The sequence below is a fragment of the Pinus tabuliformis genome, chromosome 1_1 (genome assembly GCF_031772625.1).
Source record: "Pinus tabuliformis cultivar Carrire ecotype Pingquan chromosome 1_1, CPIR1, whole genome shotgun sequence".
Classification (NCBI taxonomy): domain Eukaryota; kingdom Viridiplantae; phylum Streptophyta; class Pinopsida; order Pinales; family Pinaceae; genus Pinus; species Pinus tabuliformis.
This window is the reverse complement of record NC_142297.1, coordinates 977,092,425-977,114,585: the sequence shown is the minus strand read 5'-3', so window position 1 is coordinate 977,114,585 and position 22,161 is coordinate 977,092,425. Positions and strand designations below refer to the sequence as shown.

The 22,161-nt window shown below is 35.4% G+C and overlaps 1 protein-coding gene across 1 annotated transcript in view; it reads right to left on the bottom strand.

The window, feature by feature from the left end:
- Positions 1-4,799: 4,799 nt before the first annotated feature.
- The window catches only part of LOC149217785 (uncharacterized), a 216,944-nt gene continuing 199,582 nt past the window's right edge, over positions 4,800-22,161 (bottom strand). Inside the window, exon 9 of the mRNA XM_089391421.1 lies at positions 4,800-5,047. Within this exon, the coding sequence (XP_089247547.1) occupies positions 5,029-5,047 (19 nt within the window). The 3' untranslated portion in view covers positions 4,800-5,028. The remainder of the gene's footprint in view (positions 5,048-22,161) is intronic.

Genomic DNA, 22,161 nt, shown 5'->3' with positions numbered 1-22,161 from the left:
GCATGAAGAGATGTCATTGGATTACCGACCATTGATGAATGTCATTAACCAATGCGAAACAAACTCACCATTAATATCAATGAGTGCCAATGTACCTAAGTAGATTTTGCAAAGTGCGAATATATGAGCTGATGTCGAGCCACTTGCAAGATCTAACGATCAAGGGATATTGGTGTATTCCCATGATTGTCAGTGAGAGAACTTGTCATTAATGCATAAAGCCTCAAAGTACTAATAAGGAATCTAGCCTTGAACCTAGATAATGTGTTGATGTCGATAGGCCAAGACTTGTTAGAAGGGAGGCCTTAAGGAATCCTCCATCATGTAGCTCGAGCATGAAACAATAATTTTGAAGGATTATGGATAAGAAATTTTGCAGTGCATCAAGGTTTATTTGGAAAAAATGAAAAGGAAATGGAATCAATCAGCTTTGTAGAGGAGCTGAATGTTTTTATTGGTGGGTTACAAGTTAGTGAAAGAAAGGCCGAAAAATGACTGTGAAAGGAAATGAGTAGTAAAGGAAAATGAGACGAGGATTTTATTGACCGACTAAGTAGAACTATGAAGGAAAATGAGATGAAGGTTTTATTGATTGAAGGAGGAGGAATGCAATGGTGAGACTGGTATCTGAAAGCTCTCAAGTGTTGAATCTGATCTGACATCATATGCTCATGCTTTGATGTTTCATCTTGTATGTTTCTTTGATCATGTTATTGTGAAATAAACGTGGTCTTTGAGAGAGACATTGTTTAGTTACGGTCATCTATTCTTCCTCGTGGATCCTGCAAAATAAAACTAGTACTTCTTCTGCAATGGAATGTAAGATTACCAAAAGAGAGAGGTAATCAATCTCTCTATTAATGACATTTACAAAAAAAATTGAGAATCGATACTAGTAAAACAAATTCACGAAAGAAATCCAAATGAAGTTTTACCTGTATCGAAACTAGTGCCTCAGGTTACTTATTGTGTCTTGTTAGAAATTTATTCATTCTTTTTCTGTTTCAAACTCTGATGATAGCTTTCTCATTATGCATATCTCGTCGAGATCTTTCCAACGATGCTTGAATCGTCGAAATCCGATATCGTATGAGAAAGTTAGGCAAATTTGAAATTTGGGTGAAATAGTGAAGATTGTCATGAGGTTTCTCAGCTGCAGGATTGCGCCCTTTTTGCACTTAAAAATCTTGTCAATCTTCTTCGCCTGAGTCATGACATAAAATTTTCCAGTTTTTGATGTCGTTGGCTTTCGTACCTACAAGACTCAAAGAAACATGATCATATAAAAATACTTTATGAAACGAAAACGCATGTCTACAACATTTAATCTTCCATCTACATGATTCTCTTCAAGGCATTTTGCAAAACAATAATTTTGTAGATGAAGCACCTTTATCGTTTTTCTTCTTGATCCATTTTCAGTGTTGAAAAATGAGTTGGCAGATGGAGGGTGACTGTGTAATAATGATGTGGCAGTGGGTGGCATGGCAAATGGATGATGTGACATGTTCACTGTTTGACTAATGATGTGGCGATGAATGTGCAATATTGGCCAATGTTGCGCTGCCATGTGGTGGCAAAATTGTTGTTTAATTAATGTTGTGTCAAAATTGTAGAATAATTAGCAAATTCAAATTCCCAAAAGATTTGAACTCATGACCTACATTATGCAATTTGAATGACTTACCAATATATCACAAGTCACATTTAAAAATTTAATGGAATTTTTGAAATTTTAATTATTCTAAAAATGAAAATTGAAACAATAACTTGACAAGTGGCCAATCTAAATCCAAGATTTTTATGAAAATATTATTCCAAAATATTTGCCAAATTATTTTTCGTATCTTTTATTCATTATTTCCAAGATTTTTAGGAAAATAGGATTCCAAAATATTTGCAAATCATTTTTCATATCTTTTGAGCTCATCCTTTTCCCGAGAGAGTGGATTTTTTTAAACCAATTTTTATTCTATAAAAACTTTAGAAATGTTTATGATTTATATATATATTTTTTGTTGTTGTAGGTTATAAACATGGAGAAAATATTATTTCTGAAAATTTGTGCAATAAGATTTTTTTTTTTAATAACTATTTTTTTGTTATTTAATTATTAAAATTTTATTTTTATTAATTAAAAAAAAAAATATTGATTGATTTTTTTTTCTCTGCAGGTTGGCAACGCTGCTGAGTGGTTGGCCATGGTTCTGTGGCTGGTTGGCTAGGCCGTGGCTTGGTTGGTTGTGGCCTGGCTGGCCGTTTGGAGTTTCGCCCTTCAGAGACTTGCGCATATGCTTGGAGTTTCGCCCTTCAGAGACTTGCGCATATGCTCAAGGCCAAGCCAAAGGCTGGCCTCATGCATATGCGTGGGCCTCCTTTGGTCCTTAAAATGTTGGGTGAGTGGACATGCCATGGACCATTAAAAAATTATTATTATTATTATTATTTTTAATTTTTTCTTTAATAATAGTTTTTTTTCAAATTTTTATTATTATTTATTAAAATTATTTTAATTAATTAATTTTTTAATTTTAATTTATTTATTTTTAAATTATTAAAATAATGTATCCAATAAAATTATTTTAATTAATTAATTTTAATTTATTTATTTTTAAATTATTAAAATAATGTATCCAAAAGAATTTTTTTTTTTTTTTTTTTTTTTTTAATTAATCTTCTAAAAAATGATTTTTTTTACCATGTATTTGTTTTTTTCAAATTTGTTTAAACAAACAATTTTTTTTTTAATTTACATGTGTTCCATTCACTTTTAATATATATATATATATATATATATATATAAAGAAACGTTTGTTTTTTTTAGTTTTGTTTATGTATGTTCCATTTAAAATTTAATGAAACATTTAAATTTTTTTATGTTCCATTTAAAATTTAATATATATATATATATATATATATATATATATATATATATATATATTAATTTTAAAAGAAACAAATAATGAAAGAGAAGAATCAAATTTTAAAAAAAATATATGTATATACTAACATAAAAATTCTTTTTTTGATCCTCTAGGTCACGCAAAGTGCAGGAGGAGAGCATACTCAAGTTTTTATTAGTTGATTCCTCTCTTTTAAAAATTTAGATGCAAAACATAAAATGAAAAGAATTTATCTCTTATCTGAAACTATCATTCTTCCACCTTTGCTTGTGCTCCTTGTTCACAATCGTTTGTTCTATTGCAAATTTTTCCTGCAAAGGGTTAGTAAATGGGTGGTTCTTACTGCATCGAAAAATTTCCAAGAAAATAAATAAAATCAAACTTGAAAATAAAAAACTCTCCAAGCTTGTTTTATTTTCCTATTCTATCCTACTCTATTTTGAGAAAGAGATTCTTATTTTTAAAGTGAAGGAATATTTCCAATGAAGCCATTTACAGATCAAAATCTCTAGTATGCTCACATCCAAATTTGAAAAATATCCACGAATGTTTGCAAGGATATGAGAGATCATTTCCACATTTGGATTAAATGCTAGGATTTGTTGAAGAATGGAAGAATGTTATGGCTTCATCACCTTTTGAAACCAATCTTCAATGCAATCCTCATTATCTTGGCTCTCCTTCAAATGCTTGAACATCATTCTAGATCTTATGTCCCTAAATGGATTAGTTTGATACTCTTATAGTGGAAAGATTGATTGAAATTTATGCACCCTATTTATCATGCTTTACATATGCAAATAAAATTGGGATTTAAAGCTAGCTCCTATATACACTTCCCCATGTTACTAAGATCTTGTTGTCACCAAGTTATCCTTTCAACATGAGTTAGCTTTCTATGAATCAAGCCAAAGAAAAATATTTGTACTAAATTAAATTCCTAATGCCTAAATGCAGTTATCCTTAAAATGGAAATGATTCCTAAACAATCCTCCTAACTTAGTTACATCTAAGTTTGCTTCCCTGGCAACGACGCCAAAAATGTTGGGTGATTTAATGGTATGTTAAATCCCTTGTTATTTTAATATGTCAACTCGGGGGTTTCGTAAACTTAGAATCAAAACAAAATATATGGGACCTCAGATGCAACTGTTGTAGAAGGTTTGTTTAGGATGGAAAGAAAGAAAGGAAATGCATATTACAAATAACTTCTAAAACTAAAAAGTTTCTAGTTCAAGATGCAGCAAGCAAGAGAAGAGGCTCCTAACTTAGGAGGTCTTGGTTGTCCTTCCTCACAGTACTGTCCCCAAGAAAAGAAACTAAAGTGAAATGGTTGATGATGTGTAGATAGCAAGAGAAGAGGCTCCTAACTTAAGAGATCTAGGTTATCCTTCCTTACAATTCTATTCCATCATTGTTACCATTGCATTAAAACTAGAGATTCAGAAATAACTCAAACAAGGAAAAGAGGATGAATTTTAGTTATTGTTCATGATCAAATAGAAGGAGAATTTAACTTAAACCCTTGTTTGTCCCTTCATATGCAGATTAAAATTAAACCAAGAATCATCCAACAACCATAAGAAATATTCACACATCTCACTTAACACATGGCCATAAAATGAATTCACATGAAAGATATTTACAAATATTTAAAACAAATGAATATAATAAACATGAAGAACTAAACTAGCATATACACAAATATAAACATCATACAACAAAGTGTACTTGGCTTGGTATGGGGGCCCTCCATTCCTCAACGAGCACACCTGAACATCTATCACATCTTAAGAATCAAACAACACTCATAACTCATGATTTGGAGAAAATGATATTATTCATGCTGAATGAACAATCATAAATCTAATGCTAATGATTATCTGACAATTGTTAGCTTCCTTTGAAGGATGCTCCTCCTATTTATACATGAATTAGGGATATCTACTCAATAAATGTAGATCCCTTAAATATGTACTAGATCCATACTTGTCTCAACTTATCGCTAAATGCTAGATACAAATCGTATGACACATCAATATCTTCAAGATCCTTCTCCTTGGGATATGGTCCACCTCTTGAGTTGAAATTCGAATTTGATCTTGGAAGGCCAAGTAAAACCCTTCTAGAACCTCCAAATAAGCCTACACATGTCACAAAACTCATAACACACACACACATATATATGAAACCATGTTAATTTCCTAGTTTTTAATCATAAATTCACTTTAAATACATAAAATAGATAACTTAAGAAAACAAGGATCCTAACCCATATAATCATAAAGATGGTCACTTGATGTAGGGTTTTAGGCTAGATAGTTATGAAATGAGGGCTAAATAGTTATGAAATGATGGAAATATGGATGATAATTTTGAGACTCAACAGTGTGTTCACACACGGAAATGGTTAAATGATGCAATATAGCAAATGAAAGGTTGATTATGAAGGGAAAACTATATGAATGTGGTTGAAATGGCTCATGCACCCTCTATGAATGGGAATATGGTGAAATGTGAATATGATGTGGATTATATAAGATACAATGCGGAAATGTGATGAAATATGGAATATACCTAGGTAAAATGATAGGAACGTGATGAAATGTGCGTGTGTGTTGGGGAGAGAGGGTGGGTGACACACTAGGAAAACACCCCACCATAAAGACACAAAAGACTAACATGAAGACATGAATATCCCTTGCAACAACAAAGCAAAAGTAGTGTCTAGAGCATCATGAGCAAGGGGAACAATAAGATGGTCTCCTAAAAAATCATCAAACACAAAAAAGCACATCCAACAAGCCGAAAGATATATGATATGTCACTAAAGAAACCTCCACCAATGGTACAATCATAACCAATCTATTTAATATGTTGCAATGAAATGGCAGGATCACATGATTGTGCCAAGTCATCCTCCATGAAATTCCACATTCTCCCTAGTTGGCGAAGGTCAGGTAAACCATAAGGGTAACATGTCCATCATGATAATGTGCATAATCTGCAACTAGTAGATAGTAAGTCCACAAGTGTGATCTTGTATGGTGCCATGAAAACAGATCTTAGACACCCCATAGAAAATATGGTGTAATTAGAGGTATCTATTTTTTCTTCAATGGAGTTCTCTACCTATTTGAGCATCGACAGGGGGCGATTATTGGCCATAGTGATTCAAAAAGGGTTATATATTGTAAATAATAGCTACACATTAGGAAAATAAAGGCATTAGTAGTTAGACACCTAATTAGGCTTTTGAGATAATTTTGGGAAGTTATTTTCCATAGGGTTTTCTTTGTTAATGGTGTAAAATTAACATGATCACAACCATCATGAATTTTCGTTAATGTAATTTTTAGGCATTAATTATGCTTATGAACATCCATTATTGTAATTTTAGGTTACCAATGCAACCAACCTAGTCAACTTGATATATAGGTTCAATAACTCTCTTGGAGAGTAAGTCGTATTATTTTGGGTCTATAATCCCTCTTGGGGAGGCACCCCACTTGAGTTGTGTATCAACACACAACTAAAACCTCATTTGTCAGATGATCTTATATGATCATGTGATCATTCTTTAGTATGTGCATTATTCTTTTATACATTAGAGGAATTTTGAGGTAAAAATGGGCCTCAAAACAAAAGATGTACTAATAAATTAACTTAAAAAAAAAACCATAGGGTTCAAGATGATGATGTCATCCCTAGGGGTAAATATTTTGGACAAGAAAGAAAAAGCACTACTTTTTAAAATGTATTTTGGGCTTATCTTCTTACAAGATTACTCAAGTATCAACTATATACACATGTTGGATTCATAATTAATATCCACATCCAAAGAGTACTCACTCTGCATATTTCTGAGTAGACCCACATTGACAAGAATTGAAAAATACATGAAAAAATGTGCACTGATCATGCTTTTTTCATATATTTTCAATTCTTGTCAATGTGGGTCTACTCAGAAGTATGCAGAGTGGGTACTTGTTGGATGTGGAATTTAATTTTACATCTAACGAGCATCTACACTTGACATTTGAGTAAACCTACAAGAATATAAGTTGAAAATACAGCAAAAAAAAGTAGTTTCCTTTCTTTTTCTGTAACAATTCACAACTCTTATTTTATTTTTTTAACTGTTATTTTATTATTTTCCTTAGGATGCCCACTTTAGACCTCAAAATTCCCCTAATGCAAGTGATTTAAGCCCATGAGAACAATATCTTTGACATTCCCTTATTCTATGGTTGTGTTTCTCTCTCTCTAACACATGTTTTAAATAGCTCTAATGCACTTGTTTATTGTTGTTTTTTTCTTTACTTTTGTAAGGTTTTAGGCTAGCTATTTGGTTCCATTTAATCCCCGCATTCCCTTGTGATCTCAACATGGTACCAAAGCAAGGGTGACCTTTCTCTACTGATTTCATTGCTAGTTAGGGTGTTCTTTTCAACTGTTCATGCTAATATATTGTGTTAGACTTTGGGATACATAATATTTTCTAAATCAAGGAGTTTTAGGGCTATTTTTCATGGTGTATGTTTCATTTAAAAAAAGGCATTTTGTTTGAGGTTATTTTGGTCATTTTATGCACCTTTTTTCCAACATTCTTACCCATAAATAATTGCACCCAACATTGTGATTTCTTTATTGATTTTTGTTTTAGTAGCAAATCCATGGATATCAAATACTAGCATTATTGATATTTGTGACTGTGGAACTAGGTTTTAGATCACTCCTTTGTGGATTAACATATTTTTGTCCTCAATTTTTAGAGACTTTTATCTAGTAGCATTGTCTTAAGAGTTGTATAACTTGTTGGAAATTACAAATAGGTTAGATCTTCATAATTATATGAAGACATGATTTATTTGTGATAAAGAAATATTTAAATTGTATTATGTCCCATTTGGACAAATGGAAGAAAAGAGATTTTTTTTTTAAATGATATTTGTCCTCCCATTTGCCAAGTCAACCCTCCTAGGAGACAGGTCAGCCTCGCCTTAGGAGGCACCCTTTCAAATGGGGGAAAAACTATATATATGACAACATGCACATCCATTTGGGCATTAGTTCGTACATCATCTTTTGAAGTTTGATGATCTTCTAAAGCTAAATAGTTAAAATTTCTAAAGTAATATGATCCAAATTTCTAAGCATAAGAAGTTTGATCTATCCGAGTTCAGTACTACACGCTCTGAGACACACTAATCTGAAGATTTTGATGGCACACAGTCCAAAATTCTAAGACACACAAGTGCAAAGATCTGTTGGCACAAAAGACCAAATTCTGAGGCTAGTATATCTGAATTTCTAAAGCTTTGTTGATGAAAAGAAGACTATGGTATTATCTTTGCTATAGATTGGAATAATAAACAAAGTTCAGGCCTCTATTGAAGACATATATTTGGCTCCTTGAGGATAGTTTGATGGCATTTAATGGGCAGAATGGAGGGTTGACTTGGCAATGGAAGGAGCTAGATATTGAAGCATATGTATTTTACTTAGATTTCTCTTGACCCTATAAGGAAAGGATTGATAGGTTTTCCACTTGGTGGGGTTTTTCCCTGGCTTGGAGCCTAACTCCTTGTGTCTCTTGTCTCTTGTACACTATGATCTTTAATGTATTGTATCTAGTGATAATTTCTTGATGAAGAAGATTAACTAATGAAAATAGCTATTATAATGCTCACAAGTAATTATCATGTTTAAGAATTCACCATATCACTGGAATTCTAACATGGTTTCGGAGCTAGGGCAAGAGCAAGATCACTATTATAGATGTTAAGCTCATAAAATAGTGAAGTACATCTCTATGGATCAGCGCTCAGGATACAATATTTCTCTATATCATCCAAATTTGAAAGAAGAACTACTGAACGAGTATTTTGAATATTTGTCGGAAGAAACATCTCTGTATTTGAATCTGGCCAGAATTTTTTTAAATTTGTGTATTGAAGGAATAACAATGTTTGTTATCTCAGACTCTAGACCAAAACCTTAAGGAAGAATTCTTGACGGACAATAACATAAGATTATTATCATCTTTAGAACTCGCTCTAGTAATCTGAGGAGGTCGAAAGTCTGCTCTTGTGGCTGGAAATTTTGTGCTTGCTCCAAAGTTCTGAAGTCTATTGCAAGGCCTAAGTAAAGTGCATCAAAATATGACAGCCAAATTTATCCCTTCTTATGGAGCAAGTCTGAAGTCCTCAACTAATCTGAGGTCTGCAAGTCTAATTACCGAGCTTCTTCGTAACCTGAAGTCAAGACCAAGTATTAATTTTCTCGTGGAAGAATATCTTTTATGCATCTCGGTGGGATTGAAAAACAAACTAATATGTCATCTGAGTTCAAAGGATTTGTCATCACGTGTAGATATGAAAAATAAATGATTAAAAGGATAAGAAGGATAGTGATTGACTAAAGTTGATAAGGTATTGTTGAAATATGGCAACAAGAATATTCCAATTTAATTTGTCCTTGAATTAAATTGGGAATTAAAATCGAATTTAGTCTTAACAGCTACTTGGAAATAATTAATTAATTAATTTTTAAATTAATTAGTTAGAGAAATTCAAGTTAGAAGTCTTTCTGAAGTCATGTGAGAGTTATCCCTTAAATTAAGGAGATAAGATTGAGTTATATTTGAGTTTTAATTAGTTAACTCAGTTTACTGAGTTAAGTCCAGTTAAATTAGTTCCAAACTGTTTGAGGAACTAATGGTGAGTTAATAGTCAGTTGATGCATGCATGCACTCAACTAGTGCTACTCCAGTTAACTAAAGATTCCCTCATCAGAAACTCATACATGTCTATTTTGAGAAAGACCCAGTTGAGATTAAAGTCAAGGACAGTGTACTATTAGTTGCATGTGTTTTCTCAAAGAGAAAACTCATGCATGCAGTCAAGGATTTAATCCTTGAGGATTGTGCAGTTTTGAGGGAGATCATCCACTTGGTAAGAGGAGAATCATCCACAAGGAACAATGCAAGGAAATAGGAGCTTGGAGGGCAGAGAGGAAGGTTGGAGAGAAGCCAAGATTGCCTGTGAGCATCTCTGAGGATTGTATCGAGAGCTGGCTAGCTGTGAGAGCTAAGGCTTTGTATAATTCCTATGTATTTCCACCATGTATGATAATACAATAGTGTGGGGTTTTTAATAGAGGCTTTCCCCAAAGTATTTTCATGTGTATTGTGCCATTGATTCTTCTTCTTCTGGTTATATTGTTCAGTGCGATCTTTAAGCTTCCACAAATTGATAGTAGAAGTAGGTTATAGTATTCTGCTTTGATTTATATTACATTATCGGGTTAACCTACCATCATATTTTCTATATGGTATCGGAGCTGGATTTGTAGAAATTTTCTACACGGTATCGGAGTTGTGAACAATACGCTGAGAAGAGAATTCGAAGTTTGAAGTTCGGGGTTGCATGTGCAAATCGAATTCATATCATACTTCAAGGTTGGCCAATGGCGTTCTATGGCTTGAGACTCAAGTATGCCTTGGAAGGTAGCTCGAATTACATAGCATGGAAAGATAGAATGGAGGTTGTATTAGAAGACAATGGCTTGAAGGAATTCATTAATCAAGAAATCCCAAAGCCAACTTCAACTAATGCACAAGAGTTGGTTGAGTTGGAGAAGTGTGTGGCGAAGGCGAGATGGATCATCCTTGAGGGAGTTCGAGACCATATTGTCTCGAGTTTCCATGGGAAGGATACTCCATTTTCAATGTGGAAGACATTGAAGGACCTCTACCAGAACAATAGCGACCAAAGGAAATTGGTGCTCAAGGATAAGCTTCGAAGAATCAAGATGGAGAAGGGCGATACTATTTCCACATATCTGAACAAGCTCACCACCTGTAGAGATGAGCTTGGCATTGTAGGAATAACTACTACCGATGATGATATGGTGAGCTTCGCTCTCCTTGGCCTTCCAAAGAGTTGGAATAACTACCAGGACTCTGTGAATGGAAAGGAGAAACTGCTGGATTGGGAACAACTGTGGTTGGATCTTATGCAAGAGGAGATCAGGAGGAGCACACGAGATGGTTCTTCATCCAAGAATGATGATGAAGAAAATCTAGCCTTAGTAAGGCAAGGAAAGGGAAGGGGAAGGCTTCCCATTTCAAATCGAATTCTTCTCATGGAGGGAAGAAGGGTGACATGTCTAAAGTAAGATGCTTTAATTGTCACAAGATGGGACATTATGCGACTAATTTCCCATCGAAGAAGTCCAAGAAGGGATCCTCAGAAGGATCGGAAGGTGAGGCATTAGCCTCTCAATTTGAAATGGACTTTACCCTCATCACATGCATGGCGTCACAGATGTGATGTATGTGCCTGGACTAAAGAAGAACTTGGTATCGGTCGTGATGTTGGAGACAAAGGCTATGATGTTTTCTTCAGTAAAGGAAAGGCGTTCCTAAGACACATAGACACGGGTCAGACCAAGAGGATAGGGATTCAGGTGAAGAATCTCTATAAACTAGAGGTAGATGATTGTGCAACATTGAGTACGAAAGAAAAATTGGTGCAAAGCCAAGACATTGGCGAGTTGTGGCACAGGCGGTTGGGCCATTTGCATCATGGGGCTTTGAAGATAATGCAACAGATATCTATAGGACTTCCCAAAGGTAAACTTGAGCAAGTTGACACATGCAAAGGTTGTATCTTGGGAAAGTACACCAAGTCTTCATTACATGAACGATACAGTCGAGCAGAGGCTATCTTAGAGCGAGTTCATACTGATTTGTGTGGACCATTCTCGACCCCATCCACAACGAAGCAAAGGTATTATGTGATTTTCATTGATGAATATTCTCGTAAATGCTAGATTTATTTCATGTAGAAGAAGGACCAAATCTTCACAAAGTTTTGTGAGTTCAAAGCTTTGGTCGAGAAAGAGTTAGGGAAGAAGATCAAGGCCTTAAGAAGCGGCAATGGTGGAGAATATGTCTCTCAAGAGTTTAAGGACTTTTGTGCAGCGGAAGGAATTAAACGAGTTGACATAACCTCATAACCCACAGTAGAATGGGGTGGCTGAGAGGAAGAATAAAACTATTGTAGGGGCAGCACGGGCAATGCTGCATGACCAAGGCTTACCACTTCACTTGTGGGCTGAGGCATGCAACACAACGGTCTATTTGTAGAATAGAAGCCCGCATCGCATACTTGAGATGAAGACACCAGAGGAAGCTTTCTTCGGTAAGAGACTAGATATGGGTCACTTCAGGATCTTTGGCTCATCGGTATATTGCCATGTGACAAAGGATGCACGGAAGAAGCTTGAGCCGACAGTAGAGTTGGGGATACTTGTGGGGTACACTGATATACCTCACAACTATCAGGTGTACTTGCCTACCAGTCGGAGGACAGTGGTTCGCAGAGATCTCAAGTTTGATGAGCAGAAGGCCATGCGAGTTTCCCTTGAGAGGGAGCTCCAAATACAGGCTGTGGAGGAATTGTTGGTTCCTAAGGAGGAGGAGCCTTAGAATGATGTGAAGCAGCCACATGCAGAGGTTCCAGGAGTGGAGGCATCCACTCAAGCAGAGTCTGCCAGAGATGGACGGAAGTGCACAAGAGAAGCTGACAGATTGTTGGAGGATGCGAGAGAGAATGTGGGAGCACCATCTTCTCAACACAGACAAAGGAGGTCACCTGAGAGGTATACTAGACACATGGCCCTTGCTGGGGAATGTGTTGAGACCGAGCCATCTTCCTTTCAGGAAGCAGTCCAGCAGCTGATTTGGGTTGATGCTATGGTGGAGGAGTGTGACTCCATAGTTCATAACAGTGTTTGGGACGTGGTTCCAAGACCAAAGAACAAGTCAATCACAAGTTCCTGTTGGCTTTACAAGGTAAAGCAAGCTATTGATGGTAGTGTGGAGAATCATAAGGAAATATTTGTTGCCTATGGCTTTTCACAGGTCGAGAGGATCATGTTACTGCAGTATATTTCGACAGAGGAGCAAGACGCTGACATTTTGACAAAGGCATTGTCAAAGTGTAAATTCGAGTTCCATAGAGACAGGATTAGGGTGGTAGATAATCCCTTTCTTGTTGAGAGGGAATGTTGAAATATGGCAACAAGAATATTCCAATTTAATTTGTCCTTGAATTAAATTGGGAATTAAAATCAAATTTAGTCTTAACAGCTACTTGGAAATAATTAATTAATTTATTTTTAAATTAATTAGTTGGAGAAATTCAAATTAGAAGTCTTTCTGAAATCATGCAAGAGTTATCCCTTAAATTAAGGAGATAAGATTGAGTTATATTTGAGTTGTAATTAGTTAGCCCAGTTTACTAAGTTAAGTCTAGTTAAATTAGTTCCAAACTGTTTGAGGAACTAATGGTGAGTTAACAGTCAGTTGATGCATGCATGCACTCAACTAGTGCTACTCCAGTTAACTGAAGATTCCCTCATCAGAAACTCATGCATGTCTATTCTAAGAAAGACCCAGTTGAGATTAAAGTCAAGGACAACGTACTATTAGTTGCATGTGTTTTCTCAAAGGGAAAACTCATGCATGTAGTCAAGGATTTAATCCTTGAGGATTGCGCAGTTTTGAGGGAGATCATCCACTTGGTAAAAGGAGAATCATCCACAAGGAACAACGCAAGGAAATAGGAGCTTGGAGGGCAGAGAGGAAGGCTGGAGAGAAACCAAGATTGCCTGTGAGCATCTGTGAGGATTGTACTAAGAGCTAGCTAGTTGTGAGAGCTAAGGCTTTGTATAATTCCTATGTATTTCCACCATGTATGATAATACAATAGTGTGGGATTTTTAGCAGAGGCTTTCCCCAAAGTATTTTCATGTGTATTGTGCCATTGATTCTTCTTCTTCTAGTTATATTGTTTAACTTGATCTTGAAGCTTCTGCAAATTGATAGTAGAAGTAGGTTATAGTATTTTGCTTTGATTTATATTGCATTATCGGGTTAACATACCATCAGATTTTCTACAGGCATGTATCTTGTTGTTTCTCTTTGTTCAAGATCTAGGCAAGAATATGTGTTAAGGATTCCTTACTAAGGATTTGTAACTAACATATGCATTCTTGTAGAACTTGCAATTTTTAGATTGGCAGGTTTTGGGGATTTGGATATCAACCCTTAAGGAAATATTCATCGTTGTTGAAAGAAGTTGTAGATTTTGAGAATGGCAGAGGGGAAAAATGATCCTATAACTCAACTTTAAGACGGAGCTAACTTTGCTTGAGAGTTGAAGCTGACAAAGTGGATGCATGAAGTCCATGGATTAAGTAAAGACCGATCATTTTCAAAAGATAAGTATTTTGTGCCTTTCCTCCTTGATTGATGGTTTTGGTTAGTTTCCTGTCTATATGCTCTTTGTCTCTTTCATGTCAGTGAGATTGCAAGTCCTACCTAGGGTTTCACAACAAAAGGCTAACATGGAAGAGTGTTGCATATTTAGAAGACTTTCTAGTCTTATAGAAGACCTAACCATTGAAGGGTTTGGCAGTTTGATCACTTCTATTATTGTTCCCTAAGTACTATCAATTTGAAATAGCAAAGGACAATCAATGGGTTGCTTATGTAAGCCCTAAGAACTATGATTTGTTGTGTTGCCATATTGTTGTATGGGCTATCTTATGTGTGCCCTAAAATAAAATACTAGGCATGACAAATCATAGTTGAGTGGGTTGGTCATTAAGCCATAGATCTGTAGACTGTGTAAGGGATGGTTTGACACCCTAGTTCATTGAAGTCTGCAATAAGTGGGCATTGCACAATACATTATGAATTGAATTTTGGTGCAACAAAGTGCAAATCAATGGGTTGTTGATGTGCCCTAGGAATAACATTTTGAATTTGTCAGATAGTTGGTAAATGGATGCCTAGAAGACCTCATGTACGGTACAAGATACATGAAAATAATGAAAAGTTCAATAATAATAATAATAAGTTTAATAATAATAAGAAGAAGAAGAAGAAGAAGAAGAAGAAGTTATGTGTGGATAACATGATAATCAGAAATAATAATAGGAAGTTAAAATGCACAGTAATATTATTAGCAATAATGGTAAATATAATATGGATAATAATATTAATGATAATAATTTCACTTTGAGTAATAATGAAAGATATAGTTACAATACTAATAATAATAATAATTCTCATAAAAATAGGGTGGTTAATATTTCTAAGTTTTCCTTTCCACCTTCAGTCTATAGTCTTCTTGAAAAGGGATTAAATTTTTCCCTTGCTGCTAGAAAAATCCCCGTGGAAGACATTATGTGTGACGTGGAGTTTGGGATTAGGTGTTTACCTGATAATATCAAGGACACTATTAGGCAAGATTGCGCTGTCATCGTCAGGAAAGCAAAGCCCCCTAGGAGCAATATTAGCAAGGATGAATTTAATGCCCTTAAATCCTTGAACCAAACCAAAGACATCGTCGTTCTTAAAGCCGACAAAGGTGGGGCTGCGGACAGAGAGGATTATCAAAGGAAAATGTTGGATCATATTTATAATAGTGGAAGCTATAAAAAGCTTAGTAAGAATCCCCTGAAAAGGATCTCCAAAAAAATTTCTCTTGCTATAAAGTTTAGTAACTCTGTGAGTTCCTTTTGCCAGAAGCTTATTAAAAGTAGCCCCATCACTCCAAGGATCTATGGGCTCCCAAATATCCACAAAGAGGCCCCCCTCTGAGACCCATTGTCAACACCATAGGAGGGCCAACCTACCTCCTAGCCAAATACCTTGCTTCTAAGTTTAAACCCCTCGTTGGCCTCACAGAGTCATTCATCAAAGACTCTTCTTCATTTGTCAATGAGTTAAAGGGCATAGAGTTTGACCATGGGGACATTCTTGTGAGTTTCGATGTGGTCTTCCTTTACACTTGCATCCCTATCCAGGAGGCCATTGAGGTCATCAATCACCTCACTGACCCCGATACCTCTCGCTTGGTTGAGATGTGTCTTACTTCCACTTTTTTTATGCTTTGAAGGGGAATTCTATGAGAAAACTTGCGGGGTCCCCAATAGTTGCTAATCTTTTTATGGAAGACTTTGAATCCAAGGCTTTGGCCTCAGCTTGTCTCCTGCCCAAGATATGGAAGAGATTTGTGAATGACAACGGTGTCATCTAGTCTCATGACCAGAAAAAATTAGATATTTTTTTCCAACATCTCAACAATCAATCTTCCTCCATAAAGTTCACTATGGAGCAATAAATTGATGGGTGCTTTCCTTTCCTTGATGTTCTCATTTCAAAGAATGATGACGGTTCTTTCTCCCATCAGGTGTTTCGGAAGAAAACTCATATTGAGTAGTATCTTCATGCCAACTCCCATCATTTCCCTGCTCAAAAGTTGGGTGTTCTCAACACACTAGCTACTCGTGCGCTGAGAATATCTAATGAAAAGTCCCTTGATAAAGAGAAAGCCCATCTCCTTAATGTTTTTGTTAACAATGGATATAGTAGGCACCAAGGTCTTAAAGCCTTCCTTAAAGCTAGCAGAGGTCCCAAGGTCAAGAAAGACCCTAAAGATCGGTTCTCAGGGGTTCATCTCCCTTTCATCCAAGGGACCACTGACAAGATTGTGAGAATCCTTAAGAAGCATAATGTTCCCTCCATCTTTAGACCCCTTAACACCATTCGTAGTTCCCTAAGATCTGTTAAAGACCCTGTTGACCCCAAGGACATGAAAGGTGTTTATGTTATCCCTTGCTCCTGTGGGACCCCCTATGTGGGTGAAACAGGGCGCTCTATTAATCAAAGGATTCATGAGCACACTGCCGACATCAAACATGGGAGGACCCAGTCTTCAGCCCTGGCAGAACATGCAGAGAAGACTAAGCATCATATATGTATTGAAGAGGCCCAGGTTATTGCTAAGATTGCTCCTTTTCATCACCGGAAATTTAGGGAGGCCATTGAAATTGAAAGAAGGCTAAGCAATCTCAATAGAGATGACGACTGGAAGATTAGCAGTTGTTGGATCCCTGCCCTTTCCCCCTAGCCCCCCTCCCCTTTCCCCCCTGTTTGGTTCCGTTTTGGCATTTTTTCTATCTGTTTTTTACTCCCTTGTCTTCAGGACTGTTTAATTTCCCCTTTATTCCCCTTACTAGTGTTTTGATTTTTCCTTTGGTTCTCTTTAACTTTTTATTTAATTAATATTATTAATATTTTATTCTTATTAGTTCGCTTAGATTTCATTTTCAAATTGATAATAAAAGGTTTATAAAGCTTCCCTCTTTTCATTTTATTAGGTTAAATTTCTTGGTTTTTGTTCTAAAATAGTTTTACACTTTACCTAGTTTTTATTTTTATTATATATATAAAATTTAAATAAACTTATTAACTAATTAGTGGGTTAATTAATAAACATTTGTGATTATTCCCTATTTATCCCATGATACCTTTAGTAAATGAACATAAATAAATTTAATATGTAATTTAATTAATTATAAACAATTTATCCCATAAATATTCATAGAACTAACCCTTATTTTATTACTTATTTAGTTACATATATAGTTTAAATAAATAAATAAATAAATAAACTTAGAATAATGTTAACTGATTAACTAACTAATTATTAGTTTTATAAGTCCTATAATATTATGTGTAATTTATTTAGTTTTAAAGTATTAAAAAAAAAATAGGTTTTAGGTTCTGAGTTTAAGTTCATTAAAACAAATTCGTTAAATATTACATAAATAAACTTAGAATCATGTTAACTAATTAACTAACTAGTTATTGGTTTTATAATAGTCCTATAATAATACATATCTTTGGGTAATTTATTTAGTTTTAAAGTATTAAAGAGGATATTAAAATTTTTTAGGTTTTAGGTTCTGAGTTTAAGTTCATTAAAACAATTTAGTTAACTATAAACGGATTTATTTGTTACAATAAAAATAATAATGAATTTATTTAACAAACTAACTATTTAATTAATTAATTAAATTAATATTATTCCTTTCCCTGTCTCTTGATCCAGTCAAATGTAGTTGTTGCCCAGTCCTTTGTAGCTGTTTCCTTGGTCAAAAGTAGCCGTTTTTATAGCTGTTGAATGATCGATCTCTCTATTTAACTTGTTGCCTTTATCTAATTCTTCATCTTGTCTTGACGACGAACCAAACTTGTTGGTTCGAAACGCGTCGACAAATGAATTTTGATGTGATTATTGCCGAAAAACATCTTAATAAACTTGATATGGATCACAGAAGCCTAAATTCAACAAGATACAATGTAGGAAGCAATTCAAAATGCAATGCTAGATGTTGTTGGTGGAGACCTCAAGTGTAGAATCATGCACTGTTAGGAGGAAGATTTGGAGCCCTAGTTCAAAAGTTGGAGTTGAGCAAACTAAGTGATAATAGGGTTGGTTGAGGAAGCTACAACTAATCTCCACATAATAATAGGTAGTTGATGTACTTCATACACAAGTTGAGGCTTTTTTATGCACTCTCCTTATTTCAGAGGGAGTGAGCATGGATTTCTCCTAGCAGGTGGAGAGGGAGTTAGGACACATGGTTCTCCTTGTGTCATGTACTGTGACGGATTAGGATTGACATCCTAACTAAAGTACATGGACATGGATAAGGAGAATGGTGGATTGGATAAGCATCTTAGACAAACATTCTTTATTCATGCATTGTGATGGATTAGGATGGAGATCCTAAGTCAAGTACATGGACTTGGATAAATAATGGTTCAGTGGACAAACATTTCCTTGAGGGAAATGATTTGGTGGAAGACATGCTCCAGGTATCCTAGGTGGAGTATGTACCTCAGAGAGGTGGTGTGGTGTCCCATGGAATGCCTCCCAACATTATGCTCTCATCTTGTGGAGATATACCTGTCATGGCCTTGGTAATGTGACAATGTTAGCTAAGATGATACTATCATCATTTATTCTTATCAATTTGCATCATTTCTTATAGATGAGAATATCAATATGTGTCATTATGAATACCTCCCTAGTTAGGAGGGAGTGTTGGAAATTTTAACTAGGTCCGGTCTTCATAATTATATGAAGAAATGAGTTATTTGTTATAGAGAAAAATTTAAATTGTATTACGTCACATTTGGACAATTGGAAGAAAACATTTTTTTTTAAGTGATATTTTTCCTCCCAGTGGCCAAGTCGGCCCTCTTAGGAGACATGCCAGCTCAACCCTAGGAGGCACCCTTTCAAATGTGAGAACAACTATATATATGCCAACGTGCTCATCCATTTGGGCAGAAGTTCACACATTATCTGTTGAAGTTTGGTGGTCTTCTAAAGGTGAATAGTCAAAAGTTCTGAAGTAATATGGTATGAATCCTAAAGCAGAAGAAGTTTGATCTATCTATGTTTTGTACTACATTCTCTGAGGCACACTAATTTGAGAATCTGATGGCACACAGTCTGAAACTCTGAGACACATAGGTCCAAAGATCTGTTGGCACACAGGCTCAAATTCTGAGACTAGTATATCCGAACTTTTGAAGCTTTGTTGATGAAAAGAAGACTATGGTATTATCTTTGCAGTAGATTAGAATAATAAATAGAGTTCGGGCCTCTTTTGAAAACATATATTTGGCTCCTTGAGGACAGTTTGGTGGCATCTAATGGGTAGAATGAAGGGATGACTTGGCAACAGAAAAAGCTAGTTACTGAAACATATGTATTTGACTTGGATTTCTCTTGACTATATAAGGAAATGATTGATAGGTTTTCCCTTGGGTGGGGTTTTTCCCTGGCTTGGAGCCTAACGTCTTGTGTCTCTTGTCTCTTGTACACTATGATCTTTAATGTATTGTATCTAATGATAATTGTTTGTTGAAGAAGATTAACTAACTAATGAAAAGAACAATAATACTGCTCACAAGTAATTATCATGTTTAAGAATTCACCTTATCCTAGAATTCTAACAAAACCAGGGTTTGCAAATGTAATTTTTTCCTTTATAAGAGATATGGAGATTATTATCTAAAGAGAATTTCCTTAAGAACTATTGATCTAGAGCTTCTTGCTCATTTCTTTAGGTTTCCTTGGGTTTTAGCCCTTCTTCACAACTCACTTCTACTATATTATCTAAAATCTATTAGATAGTTGCATCATATCTATGACCCACATTCATCAAGGAGGATTTGTGATATAATGCCTCTTACCAAAGCCACTCATTAAAATTGAGGGGTTGTGTTGCGAATAACATTGAACCTATTGTATTTCAACTTCAACCAACAATGAATTGAGCTTGGTGTCTATAAATCTAGTCACATTTACATTGTTGGAATATTCATCAATATTGAGAGGGGGCGATAAATATTAACAATTTTTAACTTCAAAATTTTGTAAATGCATCCACAGGTATAAGGCAAAGCCAATATATATACAAAACATTGACATTTTTAGGTGAAAACCAAAAAATGCTTTTCTTAATATATAAAAAGAGTATAGTCAAATTATCAACACCAACTAAAAGGAAGCACCAATTCCCTAGTTTATCAACACCAACTCTTAGGTTTATCAATGCCAACTCCCTGATTTATCGACACCAACTACTTGATTTACGACACCAAATCTTGTACAAGAGTCATTTTCAGTCAAAGAAAGGTTGCCCTTCTTGCAGCTACTCCTCGCAATTTCTCCTCTATCCTTCACATAGGCATTTGACTTCCTAAACATGGTCTTGTTAGCAACAAGGATTCCCTCAACAGATGATCCTTGAACTCAAACTCCTTATTAGCATAACTCAACCTTAATAACTCGGCCTCCACCACAGGGTTCGTCCTTCTTAACAAAGGATATTGTTAGATCTCCAAAACTAACCTAAAACTCTCCTTCAAACACACCAAGGTTTAGCCCTCAAAATAGGCCTGAGTTTAGCCTTCTTTGTACCAAAACTTTGGTCTTGAAATTCAACCTCATCAGGGACAAGTCACTACTCTCAAGACAAGCCTGCGATTCAACTTTCCATATTGGAATTTAGCCCTCTACACAAATATGAAATTTGACCTTCAAAGAGGACAGAAATCAGCCCTCAAGAACATGTCTACAATCAACCTTCTAACTAGAGATAGAAACCTTCAAAATGTGTGCCAAAAATCCTTTAAAAATAAGTCAAAATACCCTTCCATACTAAGCCAAAAAACAATTTCAAATAAGCCAAAAACCCTTAAAAAATGTGCCAAAAATCCTTCCTAGAACGTCTCTTTAAATCAACTCCTCTACACTTCTGGTTCATGAGGAATGAACCTTAGAACTCCTTTTCTTCACTTGTTTGAACAAATATGAACTTGCTTGACAGAATGACTTGAAAGGCTCCTTATCACCCCTATTTATAATGCATTCGAGGTCTAGAATGGGTGTTGGGCCTAGATTTTGGCTATTTTCTACAGTACTTCCAAGCCTTTGCTTCCCCTTTAAGACCCCTTTTTCCCCTCTAGTTACCATCTTTTTGTTGTCTATTGCCTCATCTGGACCAAAAGGATGATTTAGACTCCAAGGTATGCAAATAACTCAAAACGTATCATTTCTTTTTATTCTTAAGTAATTTGATGTTGAATGCTCCCTGATTAACTAATCTACGACTTTGAGAGGTACTAATTGAATTTCATGCAGATCAACAGTCTTTGGGTGGTTCCACGATTTTCTACAAAAGATCAGGGATTTCCTGTAGCAGGCCGTTTTCCTATAGAGCCCACGTAGGTTAGACATGTTCCGGTCCTCCACAAAAGAAACGGGAACATGGGTTTTGTTTGAAAATCCATCCACATGGACTCTATCCTACTGGTTGTTCCAGATTAGTCTTTTTAACTGCCCAGATCTTTGCTCTCTTCATTTTGGCTGAATTAAGGAAAGTGGCTCGGATGATCAAGCGGATTCGGTTTGATCCATGCTTCCAGTCATGGATCAAACCAAGGATATCGATTTACTGTATTCCCAACTTGTCTTAGTAAACGGTTGTAATATTGTAATTTTACTTAGTTTGGGCAAAAGTGTTGGCATGTGCACTTGTATACAAACATTTAGATTCGATTTGTATGGCGGGAATGGTGAGCACATATCAGACTTTTGTAACTCTGTGTAATCAATTCTTAGATTCATACAAGCTTGATGTTCTGCTAATCTCGTGTTGTAAGTTTCTTTAGTAGTTAAGGGGTTGTGAGTGAAGGAGGCCCCCCTTAGCTCGCAACTCCAGTAGTTGTAAGTGTGTATTTATTTAATTTGCTTTCCATGTATTAACAGTAGATATATACACAGTTCCATTCCTCTTCATTGATTCATAGCAG